The sequence below is a fragment of the Helicoverpa armigera genome, chromosome 14 (genome assembly GCF_030705265.1).
Source record: "Helicoverpa armigera isolate CAAS_96S chromosome 14, ASM3070526v1, whole genome shotgun sequence".
In the NCBI taxonomy this organism is placed as follows: Eukaryota; Metazoa; Arthropoda; class Insecta; order Lepidoptera; family Noctuidae; genus Helicoverpa; species Helicoverpa armigera.
The window spans coordinates 11,299,497-11,321,422 of NC_087133.1; the positions used below are offsets into that span (position 1 = coordinate 11,299,497).

General features: G+C 36.2%; 2 protein-coding genes across 2 annotated transcripts; both read left to right on the top strand.

Annotated features, from left to right (window-relative positions):
* The first annotated feature begins 577 nt into the window (after positions 1-577).
* Positions 578-12,980, top strand: LOC110375073 (ras-related protein Rab-11A). Its single transcript, XM_021333050.3, has 6 exons — positions 578-863; positions 1,295-1,416; positions 6,683-6,915; positions 7,472-7,587; positions 11,154-11,300; positions 11,790-12,980. Exons 1-5 carry the CDS (start codon positions 824-826, stop codon positions 11,282-11,284), a joined length of 642 nt encoding a protein of 213 aa, XP_021188725.1. The 5' UTR covers positions 578-823; the 3' UTR covers positions 11,285-11,300; positions 11,790-12,980.
* Positions 12,981-14,228: 1,248 nt separating this feature from the next.
* Positions 14,229-20,974, top strand: LOC110375101 (uncharacterized). The gene is made up of 11 exons (XM_064037938.1): positions 14,229-14,333; positions 14,475-14,517; positions 15,543-15,694; positions 16,193-16,396; positions 16,637-16,842; positions 17,033-17,143; positions 18,856-19,133; positions 19,330-19,481; positions 19,877-20,080; positions 20,318-20,520; positions 20,711-20,974. The coding sequence occupies exons 3-11, from the start codon at positions 15,554-15,556 to the stop codon at positions 20,820-20,822; spliced, it is 1,611 nt and encodes a 536-aa protein (XP_063894008.1). The 5' UTR covers positions 14,229-14,333; positions 14,475-14,517; positions 15,543-15,553; the 3' UTR covers positions 20,823-20,974.
* The last annotated feature ends 952 nt before the right edge of the window (positions 20,975-21,926 follow it).

The following is a 21,926-nucleotide window of genomic DNA, read 5'->3' on the forward strand; positions in this document are numbered from 1 at the left end:
CAAATTTAACAAATTAAGACCTTTCTTTTGATGTATCATTCGTCTATCTGCATTGTATAGTTTCTGAGTAATCACGGGCGATGACTACGGCAAGTGGCGGTTCTAGCGGCCAACTGTTCTTTGTCATAGCGGCTTGGTTTTTTTTGTAACAAATTCAGGAAAAGAGGAGTGAAAAGTAACAAATTACTACTAATTCCTGGCAAAGTTTCATCAAAAATTATGAGGTGGCCGCGCGGTCGAAATGGACACCCCTTATGCACCACATTCACACAGTAGAGAAGTATTTTCTTATTTGTGAACGCATTGTATATGTTGGCACTTGGCATTGAACCTGTCACGCGAGTTTCCGTCAGATTCGTAGCGTCAAATTTAAAGTACGTTCCAAAACTAATGAAGTGTTGTATTTTATTAAATGTTTAATCGGCTTCTAGAACATAATTGATTCACTTTTGGCGTTAGTTATCAATTTGAAATAAATTATGTGTATATTCCAATTTAAATATAAAAATATTTCAAAGGGAATTTTCATGTTTGTCTAAAAAGCTTCCATTATTCTGAACCTGTTATACGTAGTTTCGAACGCACCCAAGAGGGGCGTAAAATAATCCGCCATTTTGTCCCGATGACAATTTAGGATTTTAATAGTTTGAAACCAGTATAAATCTAATTAATCTTTACCTAAAAGTGATATTCCAGAAACTGTGTAGTGTTTATAAAAACTGTGATATTTGTGTCTCCAGTTATTTTTGTTTACGTTTCATCTTGACGTTTTATAGCTGACCGATTCTGACGTCGATTAGAAGAGAGCTCTAGATAAATCAAAATGGGCACAAGAGAGGACGAATACGATTATTTGTTTAAAGGTAACGTTCTTTCTATTCTGGGGTGCATTATTAAACAGCCCTATTGTTGTATTTATGGAGATATTTCGATTCGATGTGTATCTTCCCAAAACCATTGTTTCATCTCCGAATGACGTAGGAAAAAGTGATTGATATGATTTTCCTCTTGGTTTTGTATTATATTACCCTCAAATTGAAGTGATTAAAGTGTAATATTTGATTAAATGTGTGTCTAATTAGTTTTTGGTAAGAAACAGTTTAGTTAGTATACCATCAGCTGATTGAGTCACATCGATCGATTTCTCGTAAATTTTCGTTGTTCGTGAGTCACCTTCCAGCTCACATATGATCTAATCATTAACTGTTACGTTTCTGGCACTAAAATGTGGATAGGAACTAGTTTTTTAGTGAGTAACATGCATTTGTTAATGTTTGGTATTTCTTTGTTTCAGTTGTTCTAATAGGTGATTCTGGGGTCGGTAAAAGCAGTCTCCTATCACGTTTCACTAGAAATGAATTTAACTTAGAGTCTAAATCCACAATTGGCGTGGAATTCGCAACAAGAAGTATAGAGGTAAATACAGTTTTTGTTTTGTATCACAAGCTTATGTTAAGTACATGTTAATGACCTGCTACCATTGTTAGCAGAGAAACCTTTTGTTTACTATGTGTTTTTAGGGTTATTGGAAACCTGTTTTTCATGTTATTGACATGGGATACAATGGCTTTTATTAAACTGTAAATTACTTGCAGAATTTTACATGTACTGAGACAAAGAAATTCATATTTGGTTTGCACAGATTTAAATAATTATGTGGATCTATTGCAACTACTTTCTGCAATTAGTATCTTTCCAGTAACTTAAATTAGTTAATACTACTACATTTTAATTTGTAATTCACTTTGCTTCTGTGTATCTTAATGGGTGGTCCAAAGACTTTGTTTTAGGTTGTATTCCACTTAACATCTTATATTTTCATTGTGATCATTAAATTCTATTATCACACCATCAGTTTGGGTCATTAAAATATCTAAAAGGGAAAACCACAGTATTATTTCCTGTTTATCTCTAAATAAATCCAAAAATAGAGTAGCTTTTCGACTAATTTAATGTTGGTGTATGTGTCATTGGAAGGAAGGTAAATTAAAACGATTACTTAATTTATTATTTCTATATTTGTAGTTTTACTAATGTATACTCTCAATTACAGTAGTTTCCCATGAGATCTCCAAAATTAAGAAAGTCATAGACTATAATGCTCTAACTTTGTCACCTGAATAATAATAAAATAAGAATCTTAATAGAGACCACACCAACACATTCTCATATAAAAAATGCTATCCATTGTTCGCCCACAAGTGAATTTAACAACAAAGATAATATCTTTTACTTTCTAACTCACTTCACTAAGATATCATTTATGGAGGGGCAAAGATGAATTATTCAGTAGTTATGTAACTCATGTGAATATTTTTTAATATATCAGGCCCATGTATGTTGCATCCAAAATATTCAAAAATTGAGAATTTTTGTTTCACTGTTCCTGAAAACATTTAACCGATTTACAAAACATATTCCAGCAATTTAATTACTACGTTTTCATGATACAATGTAATTGCAACCATCACTTATATTCAACTTCTACCCATATCATGACTACATAGTATAAAACAAAGTCGCTTCCCTCTGTCTGTCCCTATGTATGCTAAAATCCATTGAACAACACCCCATATTTTTTACCCATAGAGTGATTCAAGAGGAAGGTTTTAGTATATAATTTATACCTACGTATGCCAAGCCAGGGCTGGTCGCTATTTATGTATATCTAAATTAAATCTCGAAAGTTGAATTGAATTTTTCCATTAAAATTCTGTAGCACAGTTATTTAGATGTGCAAGCAAGCTAGCCAAGTATTTTAGACTGTAGAACTTATTCTACAAATGAATACATGAATTTTACACTGTATCCCTACTATCAATTTAATTATTAAGTTTGTCTAATTTACCAGTTAACAAGCTAATATATTTTTTAGCTCAACATAAAATTGTTTAATTAAATTATCACAATTAATCATTTGGTTATGCTGTGATAGTAAATCAAAATAAATCAGTCAATTATTGGTAATCTTGAACAGCAATTATGTTCAATTGATTGTATTCAATTTCAATTGAGTTACATTATAGATAAGGGACTAATTTTCTGCTAGTTGCTGGGGGAGATCATTTTTTAATTTTCAATGTCTTATAGGGGTGGTACTTTTTCTTCTCAATTTATTAGCTCAGTAGTGCTGCCAGGGTTTTTAAATATTAATTGCACAATTGGCCTGTAGCAATACCTTTAGATACGTATCTATTCGCTTCTTTTTATTTCTAATTTAAAATTCTCTTGAACTAGGTATTAAATATCATGTCTTGTTATTTCTTTGTAATCTATGGAATAGGAGCAGTGTTCCTTTAAAAAAACCAGTATCATTCCCCAATTTAAAATATTGCTAGCTAAGCTATCAACAAATTAAAATATTATAACAAATATAATATTAATTTTAATCTCTTACATTGTTATCAACATTTGATAGCAGCCACAATAGTAATGCACATTGCCCCGATCAATCGCGTTGCCATACATTTATGCATCATGACGTGTCTTCCATGTCTAGACAATAAACCTACCTATAATAGTAAACAACTGCATCTGATATGACTGTTTTAAAAATAAACTAGTTTGTATTTTACTAGCCAGTATGAAGTCTACTTGTGGTACCAACCTCTAACCATATCTAATGGTAGTGAAGGAACCATTGATAAGGCCGATTTACTCTGGTGTACTCTGGGTTCTGTAGGTATCACTCCGTCCATATGATTCCACTGAAAGTAGGAACATTTGCTCAATATTGCTCACATTGTACACTATCTGTGGTAGGCCTTCAGGTGTTGTCTTAAGGCGGACGTAAATTAAATTACTAATTGGTGTGTCATGTACATATGTCTCACTAAATGATTCATTAGGAATCTTTATAATGTATCGATGATGCAAAATCAGTTACAGTTTTCATAATGGGTGCACAAATCTGATTTCATACACGATTTTAAATGACTTATTGATAATTATTATCCTTTTTATGTTACTCTAGATTCTTTCTGTCCTGTTTACACGACAACGCATGGGAAGCGCTATTAGGGTTTGCGGAATATGATCCTCGATTCCATTCTTCTCTGTCATAGTACAGCCTAGTTCTGCCCCTGTCTGCACACAATAATCCTCTTTCGGCCAATACACACTTTCGTAATAAGCTCCACCCACTCGATTGCATCCCTGCATGATTTTTTTTTCAATTTTTTCATTTCTTTAAGTTCTTCCTCAACTTCGTTGTATCTAGCCAGTGTAAAAGTTTTTTCACTCAAGAAATCGATTCTTGTATCGATAACCTTCTTATGTATAATCGGCTTACCTCACGACATCTTTGTGTCAAAGGCCGAGATTTAATGTATTGTAGTCTATGAAATAGAACTGTTACTTATATTTTATGGCTTTATTTAGAACCATCGTCTTAAAACGCAAAACTACCGAATAAGTAAAATACATAAAACTTGCTTCAGATGCACAATATGCTCCATTACTAATCAAGAAACCAATTTTCTAAAGTAGCATTTAAATGTTTAAAATATTTATCAATTTCTTTTTCAATCTGTAAAAGTGAAACTACTATCTGTAAACAGTTTCTTTGAAAATAGCCTTCGTGCAAGGCGAATGCTAGTCATTCAATTATTCATAAAACTGTGCTTACTGCGATATCTATACGACTCCAAAGTTTCTATTCACTAGATATGTAGCTACGTAGTGTAATTTGAAACTGTGATTTGTATACTGCGCAGTATCTTTTATTTCGATTTTTAATGTAATTAGAGATAAGAGAATAAACCTAATATTTTGTGGAGCACCAGCTTTTTCAGCACTCAATGCAACATGTTTTCTTTCAGATTAAATTGAGAATGTAATAGAACTATTAGCATAGGTCAGGTCTTTCTGCTAGGCCAAATTAATGCTGCATTGGAACTCGTCATTACAGTTTTATCAGTAGTCTTTGGCCGTAAAACTTGTTCTTTTAATTTGGAATAGTGCGTAATTAGTGGTAAAACATACTTTATATAAATAAATCGAATACCTATCTATAGTATTGACTGAGTCATATTTGATTAAGGCTATATTTATATACGCGCTGCGTATCACTACCGACTAACCGTAGTTACACACACACACATTTGACGTCATTAGACATAGTAATTTCATGTCAACCATCGTAAATAAAGTAATGAGAAGACGTGGGAACATGATTAACTTTCTTTCATGGAGAGTGAGTTCTATAGAGATGTAAGGCTAGTAGTTTCGACTAGCTTTACGAGTTACGACTTCTTTGTACATTCAATATTATACATTATGAAATAGAATAGAATAGGCTACTTTTCGAGGCACAAGAATAGGTAAGACATTTAGAAACATTCATGCAAGTGTGAGTTAAAAAATTTCTTAGCCGTTCTTAATTTATTAGTAGGGAAATCATCAAATGACCCAGCACCGGGTGCGGTAGAAAAGTGGATATTCAACTCAAGATTTGCCTATGCTTAGATTTATTTCACTAGTTTAACAGAAGCTTTTAATTATAACTATACAATTATTATCAAAAATGTCGTTAATAATTTCCACCACTCTATAACCAGTAGTGGAATATGGAAATTACAACGAAATATGCATAGTTAATTAACTTCCTATCCTCACAGGATAAACAGTAAATAGTACTTAATCATGGATCCTGACGTCATCATACCGGTAACACGTACTGCCAAACTGATGACCCCCATACGAAGTGCCGTTATGTAGACTCGCTATTGATCGAATTAAACTATGAATGCAAGCTTTATTGTATCTAATTAAAATTTGAAAACGGATTTCTTTTAATACGGTATATCACCGGTATTTTTGTAATTCTTCGTGTAATTTGGATGTTTTTATTTTTGTTAGAAAGCTAAATTCGCGATTGGGAATTAAAAAGGCCTCTAAGGTCATGGATCTTTAGAACGCTATCTAATTGATTTGTTGAAATTGAGGTCGAAATATGAAAAATCTAACATACATGACATACATCACAAATACACAGTGAGATTGAACTTTTTCTTCCAAAGCTATATTAGAAGAAAAAGTCTTTCAATAAATAAAGCCATAATTATGCTATCAACTAAATAGAAAATCAAGAAAAGGAAAACGGAGTTCAATGGCTGTCGTTGAAATGTAGGTACCTATAAATAATGATCGGCGAATAAATGGGGTCGCCAAGGTGTTGGCATGGTGGCATGGGGTATCGACCCTGCCACTTCTTTTGTTGTCACTACAACACACCTTGTATACGGAAAATCACATAAAAATATGAAATAAGAAAGTAAATCCGCACTTTCATGTATGATGCCTAAGGCATTTTCTATTAAAATGGTGTCGTGTTTATTACACGAAATCGATGTTTAATTTTCGCCATTATGAAAGAGTAAAGTTTTTGCACAGTTTTGCAACCTATTTCATGCTATACAATAATCTTACTACTGTCTAATGCATTGTGTGTTTCAATGAATGTGTACAGACTCTTTAATCGATTTTCAACCCTATTGTAATAGTAGAAGGATAGATTCGATTGGTAAAATTGGATACATTTGGGTAGATTTACCTGCTGACGTCTGTACCTAAGATAATCCCAATTCTTCAAAGGACTAAAGAATCAGTCTGAGTCTATGTTACAACCCCTTAAATGTTATAACCCAATTTGTTATTAACTTATCATTTTAATTTGTCCTAGGTGGACGGCAAAACCATAAAAGCCCAGATATGGGACACGGCCGGCCAGGAGCGGTACCGCGCGATCACGTCAGCCTACTACCGCGGCGCGGTCGGCGCGCTTCTCGTGTACGACATAGCCAAACATCTGTCCTACGAGAACGTCGAGCGATGGTTGCGCGAGCTTCGCGATCACGCCGATCAGAATATACTGATCATGCTTGTTGGTAACAAGAGCGATCTCAGGCACCTCAGGTTTGTAATATTTCGTCTCGAACTTAATATCGGCTTAATCATGTTTTGGTCCGTCTAAAAAACTTAAGGTAGAGCCTATATGACCTCCTCAATGCATCTAACTGGGTGACAAGATAACCCTTTTTAAGAATGGTGCGTTGTCAATCAATCACCAAAAACTATTTGAATTGTACCTTAAATAGCATTTTTGGACACTAAAAATATACAAACCGTCTTACCACAAAAACTTTTAAACGTCAGTTTATGCCTTGTCTAAAAAAATGACAAATTATGACGTTGACATATGGTTCATTTTGCAGCCAAAATTTTATTAGACAAGTGTAAAACAGGGTTTAAAGTTTTTGTAGTAAGGCCCATAATGTTTATGAGATCCTTTAGAACGTCATCTCTTCTCTCCATAATTATGTTTCTAGAGCAGAGGCTCTCGCAAAGGGTAGATCCTATGTTTAATTCTTCTATACATAGAAATATGAAACCCATTGCTTTATTTAGCAAAATCCCAATAAGGTATCTCTTATTGCATTAGTCAATTAAAACTGTTTTTTCGTATTTCCAGATCTATCCCAACAGAAGAGGCCAAGGCATTCGCGGAAAGGAACGGTCTTAGTTTTATTGAAACATCCGCTCTCGACTCAACTAACGTCGAGCCTGCATTCCAGAACATTCTAACTGGTAATTATACTTTGTTAACTTTCAACTGCTTTCTTAATTAACATGTTGTTAAAGATAGGGTATAGTTTTTACGATTTCTCGATATTCTGTTATCATTTTCTTACTTACTGATCCTACAGTTGGCTAACTAACTTTCTTGGTCTTAGTGCTCGCATGTTTTTTTTTCAGTTTTTTATTTACAATAGTAGCCAACTTTGCGCAAGCAAAAAGCTTTTCGATAATATCTGTGCCAACAAAATGAGTAAGGAGTCACATGGCATTGGAACTGCAATTGAGTGATAAGCATTCTTGGGTTTTGTCTCCCAAAAATAAAATTGCACTTCATAAAAATATAATCGTCTCATAAGTAGTGTTTTTCTTAAGCAAGCCATTATCCCTATTAAGCTCTTGAGGATTCGACCTAACAAAACTGGCTTGGCCATTTTGAGAATGTACTAAGTGCCTAAAAATAAAAATATTTGACATCTATAATTCCTATATTCCATACTACTTTCAAGATGGATCCTCTATAATGTTTCTCCATACTTGGTAAATGCGTGTATAGTAGATATACATGTCAAGTCAACGTCCGTCAGTTTGGGGCGACGCGACACCGGCACAAAATACATAGGTACAGAAGTCAATCTCATGTATGTACTTCACTTTTCATGCCTAAACTCGGCGGTCGCGCTAGGGTCGTCAACTTTTTTATGCGCATAAAACTAACGTGGTAGTCGTAATTATTTGATTTATTGTTGAGAATAAAACAGGAAAAATGAAATATAAACCAATAGTAATAAAATATTTAATGTGGCATACATGAGGTTAATAAACACTTTCAACGGAAATTCGTTTGAACGAGATACCGAACTTTTTCAGAAACCGCAATTTATAATTTTGTTATTCATACATATATAGGTACTTACTTATTACTCTTTACTTGCGAAAAAAATATTTTTGTATGTAATGGGTTGGTACAGTCCTTGATCTAAGCTTGCTTCTACCTACAGAAACCTTGATGTGCGAGTTTTATTTCGTCTACCTTACAACATACTCTCGCCATGATCACAAAAATTATCAACTCCTATAGATAGTTCAACTCAGATTTGCGCGCGGCCCTATGTGTGCGTCGGCTTGTAAATATACAACTTTCATTCGTGTGACAGTGACGTCGTCCGAGGATGACGTGTTCTTATCGCTTTTTGTTATGGGTACAGTCGTTTACAAAAATGTCTAGTTCTTCACGGAGAAAATGTTTCAAAGGAGTCAGGTAGCGTTTCAGAAAATGAAACATTCAAAGCTTTTTATTATAACATTTTACAGTTTTTCATTATTTTCTCATACGTCTTTTCAAATTGACATTGACAGTGTCTAAGAAATAAATGACGTGAAATATCTAAGATGAATTAAATACTCCTTACATATTTTCTAGCTCGGGGTACGCAGACAAAAAATAAAAGTGTGGACTAAGAATGTAAAAAAAAACGTAATCGTGTATAATAATGTAAACAAAATGTGTGGGGAATTTTAAAAAATTATATTGCTTCGCATAATGTCGACCAAAATAAGACGGAAATAATGAACTCATAAATTAACGTTTAAATCAAATTGATTAAGGGATGTGGGGTAATACTTGTCGACATGTACAAAAGAATAAAGAAGAATACTATAGACATTTTGACATGGAGTCAGAATTTATAATTCACCTTGGAAAGTAGCGAATCCAAAAATTCATCATTTGATTTTTCAAGTAGCGATTCAGAATCGTTATAAAAAGATTAACACTAAATTACGTTATAACTATTTTTCTTAAACACCTGTATACAACCCCGAAATAACTGTATTTGTACCTGACTGTACCTCTTGTCACGCACACAAAGTCACTGTATATGTACAAGGATTACCCACACAAAAGGCCGCGCGCACGACTGAGTTGAACTTACTATACTAGTAATAATCTTTGAGGGTAGGTTGGGAGGTTCGCCTGGGTCGACACTAGCAAAACTTATTACGGCATTGGGCCAGAGGCCGCCGGGGCGCTTACCTACCCACCTAACTGTACCTGCCTACTGCGTTTATTAAAAGAACCATCGAAATATGAGAAAATAAGTAGGTCCATACTATATGTAATACGGCAGGCTAAAAAACGACAGTTCACTGTTTATTGTTGTATTAAAACAACCGTCCACTGAACAATTATAATACGACTTTTTTTGTTGCTCCATTATTACTTTTTCTTTTGTTATTAAAATTAAAAATATTACAGTCAAATTACAGTTAGGTAGGTATCAAAACGCGTGCACATTTATGATTTATCTACCTTGTGTGTGACGCGCGTATCTCAAGAAAACGGCAGCCCCGCTCGCACTGTTTTGAGTTGTTTTGAGACAGCGCGTCTGTGAACACGCACACATAGACACCTATGTCTGCGTGACTCGAACGCGCTTTGTATGTAGATTGACTTCTGTACCTATGTATTTTGTGACACCGGTCATAGTCTATATTTAGACCAGTCCGCCTCAATAACAATGTCAACTATTTTGGGGTCATTTCACTCGATACGGCAGTAAGGTCAAATGATAAACTTTATTATGATTGTCTGTGGATAATGGAACGTTATTTGAATGTATTGTTTTAAAAAAACAGCTTCCGCTTCTGTTTCTCTCGTTTTTTAACACACTTCCCAAACCTGGATGAAAAGTAGCCTATTTGTTATTTTGATGTACAAGTTTCATCAAAAACTGTTACGCCGTTTTTGCGCATCAGGAATACACAAACACACTCACAAACTTTCGTCTTCATAATAATAGTGTGTTGTGATGAAATCTTATTTTTTTTTTCAAAAACAAAATGTTATTTTGTTCCTGTCTGTGGCACAAACAGTTGTAAAATCTGTATTAGGAATTTTAGGAAACCTCAATAGGAATGGAATCTTTTATAGATGATGTAATTAATCGTTATCAGAATTGTTCATACCTATTTATTGTTGCCAAATAATATAATCTTCACCTAAATGATAAAAGTAAAGATCAAAGAAATGATAATATGATAAACAAAACTTATTTTAAATTACTAGAGCTATACTCAAGTGACAGAAATGACTACACAAATTAATCTGATGGTATATATGTTTCAATGTTTTTTAATTATCGAAGTCATAAATCACTTTTTTTCACGCACCTGGATAAGGATAATATACGGGCTATTTAACACTCAAATGATTTTTCCAATTGGATCTGTTTCTGAAAAAAGTATTTCAAGAGATTTTTAGTAAAGAATCTGTACTAATATTATGATCTGAGGCTGACATGCCTATTACCTATCGATAGCATAGATCTACTTTCTAAGTATATCTTGGACACCAATGGCTGATAAAAAAGGTGAAGGAAAACATCTTAAAGAAACCTGGACTATATAGTCTGAAATCACCAACCCGCATTGAGCAATCGTGGTGATTAATGCTCAATCCTTCTCCGTGTGAGAGGAGGCCTGTGTCCAGCAGTGGGACGATAAAAAGGCTGTAACAGTAATAGCATAAATCTAAATTTCTTCAAATTGACTCATCCAAATGCTTGTTTTCCTTGCAGAAATCTACAGGATCGTATCTCAGAAGCAGATGCGCGACCCGCCGGAGGGCGACGTGATCCGGCCCGACGCCGAGCCCACCGACGTGCGGCCCTCGCACACCGACAACGTGCGCAAGCAGTGCTGCCAGTAGGCCGTACACACCGAGCGTAAGTTCTCATACTTGAATTTGTTACGATATCAAGCAGGTCAGGCAACTACCAATGCAACTTTTCTAAGTTTGTATGTACTTTCTGAGCATATCTAACAGCCAGTTTCTTCATCAAAAGTAAAAGCCAAAGTAAAAGTCAAAGTAATGTCTAAAGTATAAGTTACGGTCAAATTCATTTTTTCTATTAGTTTTGTTGTCACTTTAGCCTTGAAAAAACTAATTTGACCGTAACTGTCTAAATTAAAACATTACTTTGACTTTTACTTTTGATGAAGAAACTGGCCGTTAGACACCAATGACTGTGTTTCGGGTGGCACGTTAAACTGTAGGTCCCGACTCTCAGTGAAACAGTCGTTACGGGTAGTCAGAAGCCAGTAAGTCTGACACTAGTCTTACCAAAGGGTATTTATTGGGTTGCCACACATTCTGTATACGTTTAGTGCATATGTTCGTACAAATTGTAACTATTAACTTTGTATCTTTTCAGAAAGTCCAGTTTACGTCGGAGCCGGAAAGAGAGATGCGGCTGGAGATATAAATGCAATCATTACGAATCATTCCCAGACAATGGTGTTTACCAACATAATAACTAGGTTGCCAGACCCAAAATATACTGTCTAACACTAAAGATGAAATCTTATAACCACGAAGTTTGCCATAAGTTGTCTATGGCACGATATGTATTTGTTATCTGGCAACACTAACACAAAAACGGTTAAGAATGGCTCATGTAGATAGCTTTGTGTAATTATTGATATTTAGTGTCCGAACGAATAAAGTAAAAAATATATAATAATTATCGTAACGTGAAGAGACGATTCAATATAACACAACTTAGTAAAGGAACTATGCTTCGGTTATAGAAAGCACCCGAGTTTATTAATTTTGGCGCTAGACACACTATACCTGTGTAATTTATACCTGAATTTATCTTTTTTTATTTAGGGGTAAACCATATTTTCGTTAGTAGATAATTCATGTTATATGCTATTATTTATTTAGTCAAATAAATAATGAAGAAAAGTTACTAAAAGCCGTTATAATTTATATATTTTTTCCATAGTATTAGGCTTAAATTCCTTATAAAATGAGCAATAATTGGGCTGGTAAACGGAATTCGCGTAAAGTTCACTGTTTAATAGCACACAAATCATAGCTTCATAATTAAAGTATGTCTAATTGTTTTGTAATACACTATAGCTGGTAGTTTTTACTAAGTAACGAGATAGCTTTTTTAAAAGGGATACCTTTTTTCTTTTACGAATACGTGCCTTCTATGGAAACGGCGTGACATGTACATTTTATTGAAGCTTTTATTGTTTATTTTTGCGTCATGTTGAAGTTAATGTTTCGGACGAGGCCGGACGGTCTCCGGCGCTAGTCTGTAAGCTCGCTTGATGTTCGTCTCGTTGGGATATATATTGTTAACTGCCCTCTATTCGCTACGAGAACACGGCATGTGTTCGGGCCCCGTGCCATTACTATTGACGGTCGGCGAATGTCCTAACATCGGCACTAAGGCCTCTGGCCGGTTTATTTCTCAAGAGAGGATGCGGTCTTTGTTGTATCTAAGAAATATGTTATTGTATTATGGTCTTCAATATGCATGATTATTTTTTTAGTGCCTACCTGTAATTACTTTATTAAAGACAAAGATAATAAAATATAATGTAAATTTCTTGGTGTTTCTTTTTTATCTTACTTTCTATGTATTATATTATCGTATTCCTTTCAAACCTCTATCTACCTAATAGGACGTAAAAATACGTCTGTAGAAAGTCCACGAAAAAAGTGGTACTGTGGTATCCCTAAGATGGAGACTGGCTAATTTTTACCCGAAATCTGGGAGTAGTTTCCCAGGATACTGATTACACCGCAGGTTTTCATTCTATTTCTTCAAAAAATATAATAACACCCAAAGTTCAATTCATGTGTTCTTAAGTATGGGTCGGTTACTACTTGACTACTTCTGCCACTGGCCATTATTCATAACTTTAAGCTACTTCGGCTGCGGCTGTTGTCAAAAAGGAGCAACTAGCTGTGCAGGAATTAATTTTCGCACAAGGGTATGCATAGACACAGATACCTACACTATTTGTAATTTGTCCAATGGGACTTCATAGGCGCCGGCCATGCTCCGGCTTTTGTAAAAGCTTTCTTAAACTTATAAAGCTATTTTGACCTGACACGGGAATCAAACCTGAGACCACGTGCATAGAATTCACGACTTGTAGGTAACACTTTTTTTTGGGAGGCGGTTATCCTCATGGACTTCCTCCGCCTGGGGAGAGGCGGAGGGGTATATGCCGGACTCCTACCGGCTAAAACCCCCTTGTGTCCTCCTTGAACGTGGGCGCGGGGCCGCGGGAATCCAGATTCTTCCGCTGGCAGCCCCACACTAGTGCTGGCCCTCGCACGGGCTTCGTCTCTTGCACGGGGTAGTGAGGTGTTCGCCTACCCCGTGACGACTTGTAACACTAGACCAACGTAACTCAGGTAGATTCCTAAAGTTCATTTCACGGAAGTCCCGCGAAAAATTGTGGAACTATATATTTTTGTACGTAGGTATTTACTGAGCTATCGCATAAACACTAGCGCTGCGTCTTCGGTACTTCTTTCCTGAAATGGACTTGATCACAATGTCTCGGTAGCCCCGGTACACGGAAATGGAATTCGAATAGATACCATACAATTTTATTACTCTCGTACTTATCCAAAAGGTTTGCGTCTGGTGGGTGCGGATATTAGGGGGGGTTTTTGGAACACAAAACCCATAGATTAGTTGAAAAGGTTTAGTGCAATTGCAGCATCATTACATCATAATATTTTACACCTACGTGTACCTAGATAGACGTAATAAACAAAAAAGTCAACACTGTTATGATAAACCGACAAAATTATCTGTCATGTTTAGCGGTGTACACGACGCGATACATGATTCGTGTATTCAGGCTTGAAGGCGTTATCGAGGGTCTTTTTAAATCGGTTAGGTTATAAGGGTAATAACATCGAGTCCAAGGCTAGCCGCTTTAGGGTTGATTTTTCAATCCTCAGTTAACGTCTATCTGAAGAATAAATATGGCGGTTTGACATATTTTCCATACAAAAGCTGTCAAAACGTTAAAAATATTCCTCAGATAGGAGTTATCTGTCGATTGAAAAATCAGCCCTAAGTATTATTTTCTCTGTTAACAGCGAATCACGGTGTGAGATAGGTAAGTGATAATAACATATAATGTTTCAATCAAAGTCTTAAAAAAACATTGAATAATTTAGATTTAAATGTAGATCCATATTGTTTAGCGATTAGATTTTCATTTATTAAAATAAAAATATCTATGTACCTACCTACCTCCAGCTCCATAAACAATGTAGAGGGATATTGAAAGCCGGTTTCAGACTCCACCTGGGAGTAGGGCTGCCATCCGTCCGGGTTTCCCCGGATTTGTCCTCGTTTTGACCCCGTCCGGGGAACGTCCGGGCGGGTTTTCAAGAAGCGTCCGGGGAAAACCCGGACACTTCATGTAAGGAAGTACCTCATTGAATTTAAGTATATGTTAATAGTAAATGGATTACAAATTAGGTATAAATAATACCTGATTAATACCTGTTTAAAAAAATCGTACTCGGTCGGGAAAAAAAAGCAATTTACGCCAAATGTCCGGGTTTTTTTAATGTTTGTCCGGGTTTCGCGAAATTCGAGATGGCAGCCCTACCTGGGAGTGAGTTTGTGGAAAATCCACCTTTCAGTGTTAAATCTATTTAGCGTTATGTTTAAATTATTTATTTGTCAATTTTAAAAAGTTTTTAAAGTGTTTACTACAAAATCTCACGTAGGACCTACATGGCTTTTACTGGGACATAGTTGGGTACCTAGTTAATTATAGCAGGAGCTTTGGCCATTTCAAAATAAAAATATTTATAACAATGGGTTCCCCGCAAGACACCTGAAATGGACTGTGCTAGTCAAGCATTTATAATTTGTTAACTAATGTTGTTAAGGAATTTAAAAAAATCACCATTGGTATAATGGTGATTTTTGAACTGCTTTGTAAGTAGTAAATAATTAGAATTTGCTCATGACATCAACCAGAATGACTTGCTCTGAATGTATCACTTATCAGCCTGCACTCAGCTAAAAATAAAGTGATAATTTAACCAACAGTAACGAAGATAAAAGTGCTATGTCATGCTTCTCTCTGCGGGTTTAAATAAAACTACGTGGTTTTTCCTTTCGCAGAACAATCCAGAATGACCTTAGACTTGTATTACGCCCCTGGGTCGGCACCATGCCGAGTGGTCCTGCTCGTAGCAGCAGCCCTCGACGTCCATTTTAATCCCCACATCTTAAACTTAAGAAATGGCGAACACCTCACACCAGAATTTTTGAAGGTAAGAGCTTTATTGAACCTACGAAAAACAAAATGCCAGATGTCATCTGGTCCAAAAATGAAGTTGATAATGCTTTGGATGATGATGATGATGAAATACTTTATTTGTTTTATCTATTCTATCGAATAAATAAGTCTACTATTTTATCACTATCATAAGCATAGAAATCTATTATCTAGGATCATAATATTCAAAATTACATAAATCATGATTTGATATTGCTTGGAAGGGTAGTAACTGTATACGCATGTATACATATTATATGACGTCCTATAACTTAAAAGTCTGGAATCGCCATCCTCATCGAACAAGCTTGGTGACACTAACGTTAACGCTCGTAAAATGCGACGTTAAGATGACGACGTGATTGTGGGTACTTCTTGGCAACAAACACGAAGTTAACACTACGCAGACGTGACGTTATAGTCGCGTTAAGCGGACGTTAGTATTAGTTGAACACAAAACAAGGTCTTATTATTATTATTTCTTGACTTTCAGCTGAATCCCCAACACACAGTGCCCACACTAGTCGACGGCGACTTCTCTCTATGGGAGTCAAGAGCCATCGGCAAATACTTGGTGAACAAATATGGTGGAGAGAACAACGACTTGTATCCTAGTGATCCTAAAGCCAGGGCGATCGTCGACCAGAGACTAGACTTCGATTTGGGAACGCTTTACCCAAGATTTGGAAACTACATAGTAAGTTGCTAAGACATCCATGTACATGCAAGTTTGCCCTCGAAGAAGAATCGTAAAGGATTATGGTAAAAAAACATTCTAAAGTAAAGTCAGTAAAGAAAGAGTGATATTAAAATTGGTAAAAAGACAATTGTTATGTGTCTGAGGATTCATATTGAAGTCTAACCTTTTTCCCTTAAAACTAGGTCACTAATATTTCGAAAATAAGTTTTTGAGAAACTATCTTTGTTTTGTCTCCAGTATCCTCAAATCTTCGGTGGAGCGAAAGCCGATGAGGCTCTACTCAAGAAGCTGGAGGAAGCTCTGCAGTTCCTCAACACATTCCTCGAAGGTCAGAAGTACGCTGCGGGTGACAAACTGACCTTGGCAGACCTCAGTCTCGTGGCGACTGTGTCCACTATAGACGCCGTCGACATCAGCCTGAAGGAATATCCCAACGTTGAAAAGTAAGTTGGTAATGTTGTACAGAAAACAAAATAAGCATATAACGCGCCCTATGTATGTAACAGGACTTTGAGTCTTATACATAGGTCCAGTTATCCACGTTAGATAGATCACTTGTAATAGCAACAGGTATCTAACAAGAGCTCAACCTACAAATACTCTCGGTTTTAACTAATTCATATTTTCAAACAGGTGGTTCGAGCTGGTGAAAGCGACTGCCCCAGGATACCAGGAAGCAAATGAAGCTGGACTTAAAGCATTCAGAGCTATGGTAGCGCAGTTAAAAGCTAAAACTGAATTGTAAGTGTAGCAGCATAATGCAATATTGTATTTAGACGTCAGAAGTAAGAGAGCATTTGCTCGCAGTATAATACTCGCATTTTTGTAAGAAATTGTGGTAGAAATAAAAATATTTATATTTGAAGCAAGTACTTTTATTGGTTCCTTAATCCTTATAATATTTAGCTTAATCATAAAGCGGTGTAACGTGATAAATGAACATGTCATACTGTGAATCAGTAGACTAGTACCTTGTGGTAGACTACCTCATTCGTTTTACAAAACTTCCAAACAAACACTTTAAAATGATTATAATTATAAATAATTTTCTTACGAAAATCACAGTTGTTTGTTTGGACGCTATAGATAATCCTAGGATGCTTATGAATGTCCGATTTGAAAAAATATTTCAGTGTCAGACAGCAGTCTCGTCACGGCATCTTGCGTTATGAGCATAACATGTGTGCCTTAACAATGAGCAAACTTTGACTTAAAACTCTGAAATTCACCCAACTAGCTCTAGGAACCGAGATAATTTTTTGTGGGCCCATCGCAGTCAAATACGTCGTAGAAAGGGGTACTGTGGTACCCAGATGGAGACTGGCTACTTTTTACCCGAATTCTGGGAGTAGTTTCCCAGGATACTGATATTATACCGCAGGTTTTTATTCTATTTTATATCACCCAAAGTTCAATTCGTGAGTTCTTAAGTATGGGTTGACTGCTGCCACTGGCCATTTATCATAACATTAAATAAATAAATAACTTTCAGCTGCTGCGGCCGTGATGATGATTTACGATTGCAATATGATTGTAGAGAAAACTACCGTATAGACCATATGACAGACCAATCGCAAACCAATGAATACGATTGGTCATATATTAGTACCCATCAGATTGCCAGCTAAGGTTTAAACTTTAAACTGCTATTGCTATAGGTACCATTTTTATTTAATTTTGACATTATTAGCAGAATCGGGCAATCAAACCTGAGACCTCGTGCATAGAATTCGCGACTTGTTAGAATAGGTAGACCAACTTAACTCGGGTAGTCACATTAATCCTATCACAATGTATCTGTACCCTGTAGGTACACGGAAATGGAATAGGTACCCAATTACTCTCGCACTTATCCAAAAGGTTTGAGTCTGGTGCTTGGAACACAAAATCCATAGATTAGGTATAAAGGTAGATGCAATTGCAGCATGAATTGAAGCATTAATGATGATGTAATGAGATCATAATATTTTAAACCTACGTGTACTAAGATATAATAAACCAAAAAGTCAACACTATTATGATAAACCGACAAAATTATCTTTAGCAGGGCACACGACGCGATACATGATTCGTTTTATTCAGGCTTGAAGGCGTTATCGAGGGCCTTTTTAAATCGGTTGGGCTATAAGGGTATAACATCAAGTCCAAGGCTTGCCGCTTTAGTATTATTTTCTCTGTTAACAGCGAATCACGGTGTGAGATAGGTAAGTGATAATAACAAATAATGTTTATTGAATAAAATTAACTAAGTATATCTTAGACACCAATGACTGTGTTTCGGAAGGCACGTTAAACTGTAGGTCCCTGCTATCATTGAACATCCTTGGCAGTCGTTACGGGTACTCAGAAGCCAGTAAGTCTGACATCAGTCTAACCAAGGGGTATTGGGTTACGGTAACTGAGTTACGGGTAACGGGTTGAGGAGGTCAGATAGGCAGTCGCTCCCTGTAATAAAGCACTGGTACCCAGCTGAATCCGGTTACACTGGAAGCCGACCCCGAAAAAAGGCTCGGAAATGGTGGAATAAAACTTCTAACTTTTTACGTTTTTGATCTATCTATATCTATGTTTTCTCCAAAACATCGAGGTACCTACATCAACAGATTTTTATTGGCTTTCACTGGGAAAAAGTTGGGTAACTATAGGAAAAGCTTTGGCCATTTCAAAATATATTTTTTTATAACAATGAGTTCCTTGCGTAAGACACCTGAAATGGAAACATATATAAATGGAGGTAACTTGTTGACTAATATTTTTAAGGAAGTAAAAAAAAATCACCAACATGACTTGATAGAATTTGCTCATGACATCAACCAGAATGACTTGCTCCGAATGTATCAGTTATCAGCCTGCACTAACAAAGATAAAAGTGCTATGTCATGCTTCTCTCTGCGGGTTTAAATAAAACTACGTGGTTTTTCTTTTCGCAGAACAATTCAGAATGTCCATAGACTTGTATTACGCCCCTGGGTCAGCCCCGACCCGTCTGGTCCAGCTGGTAGCAGCAGCCCTCGACGTACAATTAAATCCGCATATCTTAAACTTAAAAAATGGCGAACACCTCACACCAGAATTTTTGAAGGTAAGAGCTTTATTGAACCTACGAAAAACAAAACGAGATGACAAAAGATGCACATGCCAGATGATCTGATAAAAAATGACAAAGTTGATTCATGCTTTTGATGATATTGATGATGAAATACTTTATTTGTTTTATCTATCTTATAAATAAGTCCACTATTTCGTCACTATCATAAGCATTGAGATCTAGGATCATAATATTCAAAATTATCATGATTTGATATTTACTGCTTGGAAGGGTAGTAAGTAGCTGTCTGGAAGTCTGGAATTGTCATCTTCGAACAAGCGTGGTGACACTAACGTCAACGCTCCAAGAACGCGACGTTAACTTTGCGCAGACGTAACAGTATAAGTTGAACACAAATCAAGGTCTAATTGTTCTTTCTTGACTTTCAGCTGAATCCGCAACACACAGTGCCCACACTAGTCGACGGCGACTTCTCTCTATGGGAGTCAAGAGCCATCATCAGATACTTGGTATACAAATATGGTGGAGAGAACAACGACTTGTATCCTAGTGATCCTAAAGCCAGGGCGATCGTCGACCAGAGACTAGACTTCGACTTGGGAACGCTTTACACAAGACTTGGAAACTACATCGTAAGTAGCTAAAGATATCTGCAAGTTTGTCCAATTGAATCGTAAAGGATTATGGTAAAATATCTTAATAAGAGTGATATTGAAACAAGTAGAAAGACAGAAATTTTACTAAAATTGTTGTGTCAGAGGATCCATATGGAATTCTCACCTTTTCCCTAAAAATTAGGTCACTAACGTTACAGAGATAAATATTTTTGGGAAACTGTTCAGTCATGGATGCCATCTTTGTGTCTACAGTATCCCCAAATCGGCGGAGCGAAAGCAGATGAGGGTCTACTCAAGAAGCTGGAGGAAGCTCTTCAGTTCCTCAACACATTCCTCGAAGGTCAGAAGTACGTTGCGGGTGACAAACTGACCTTGGCAGACCTCAGTCTCGTGGCGACTGTGTCTACTATAGACGCCGTCGACATCAGCCTGAAGGAATATCCCAATGTTGAAAAGTAAGTTGGTAATGGTGTGCAGAAAACAAAATAAGCATATAACGCTCCCTATGTATGAAACAGGACTTTGAGCCTTATACATAGGTCCAGTTATCCACGATAGATAGATCACTTGTAATAGCAACAGGTATCTAACAAGAGCTCAACCTACAAATACTCTTGGTTTTAACTAATTCATATTTTTAAACAGGTGGTTCGAGCTGGTGAAAGCGACTGCCCCAGGATACCAGGAAGCAAATGAAGCTGGACTTAAAGCATTCAGAGCTATGGTAGCGCAGTTTAAAGCTAAAACTGAATTGTAAGTGTAGCCGGTGTAGCAGCATAATACAATCTTGTATTTAGAGGTATGAAAGTAAAACAGGAGCCGCATTTACTAGCAGTAGGTAGTTTTAAAACGCGAATTTTTGTATGAAACTGTAGTAGAATAAAAATACATATTTATACTTAAAGCAAATACTTTTATTCGTAGGTACCTTATATCCTTATCCTTAAATGTTTAAACTAAATCATAATGTAAAGCAGTGTAACATGATAAATGAACATGTCATACCAGCTGTGAATCAGGAAGGGAGTGCCCTGGCTAGGGCATCTATATCTAGGCCCTAGCATATCTAGGGTCTAGATATTTCGTTCCCCGTGGGCTGCCGCATTCGTTTTTACAAAAAATAGAATCGACTTCCAAAAACACTAAAAAGCCAAAAACTAATTTTAGGTGTTTCGGACTAGAAGTCGGTGTCTAATGGATGTACCCAAGTTTATTTCGCCACCGACTTGTAGGCCGAATGCCGATGCACATAAAATAAGCTGGTTTTTAAATTGGCTTTTTAGTGTTTTTGGAAGTTGGTTCTATTTTTCCAAAAATTTTTTTATTTTTGGCTTTACAGTGATATGCATAGTTGTCAATATTAGCATTAGTGCAAAGGTCTCGTCAATACGAATACCATGAGCCCAAACACGAGGTAGTTTATATATTCAGTTGTCGAGTTCGCTCGACCTTCTCTGGTCTCCACCATGATTAGTGCTATCAAGCATACACATGAGTGTCAAGCACCCTGTCTGTCTACAACTTTCGAAACTTCCCCTCAATTTCTGAGGGTTTCGATCATCAGATCCTGATCTGATGACTATGGGACCACCTCGGAAGTATGTGTTATACGGATAGTGTTATCAAACAAAAAAAAGAATCATCAAAATCGATTAATAATATCGTTATCGTAAATCGATTAATAATCGCAAACAAACATACCTACAACAAAGAAATATGGTCGAATTGAGAACCTTCTTTTTGAAGTCGGTTAAGAACTTCCAAAAAACAGTTTAAAATGTTTAGTTTCCTTACACAAATCACAGTTGGACTGTTGCTGTAGAGTTTGTTTGGACGCGATAATCTAAGCATGCTTAGGAAT

Bases quoted from the DNA above. Each gene is read 5' to 3' on its own strand.
- LOC110375101 (XM_064037938.1), top strand. From the start codon at position 15,554: ATGACCTTAGACTTGTATTACGCCCCTGGGTCGGCACCATGCCGAGTG. The intron at 16,843-17,032 runs GTAAGTTGGTAA...ATTTTCAAACAG, and splicing joins GAATATCCCAACGTTGAAAA to GTGGTTCGAGCTGGTGAAAG. The intron at 19,482-19,876 runs GTAAGAGCTTTA...CTTGACTTTCAG, and splicing joins TCACACCAGAATTTTTGAAG to CTGAATCCGCAACACACAGT.
- LOC110375073 (XM_021333050.3), top strand. From the start codon at position 824: ATGGGCACAAGAGAGGACGAATACGATTATTTGTTTAAAG. The intron at 864-1,294 runs GTAACGTTCTTT...TCTTTGTTTCAG, and splicing joins ATACGATTATTTGTTTAAAG to TTGTTCTAATAGGTGATTCT. The intron at 1,417-6,682 runs GTAAATACAGTT...AATTTGTCCTAG, and splicing joins TCGCAACAAGAAGTATAGAG to GTGGACGGCAAAACCATAAA.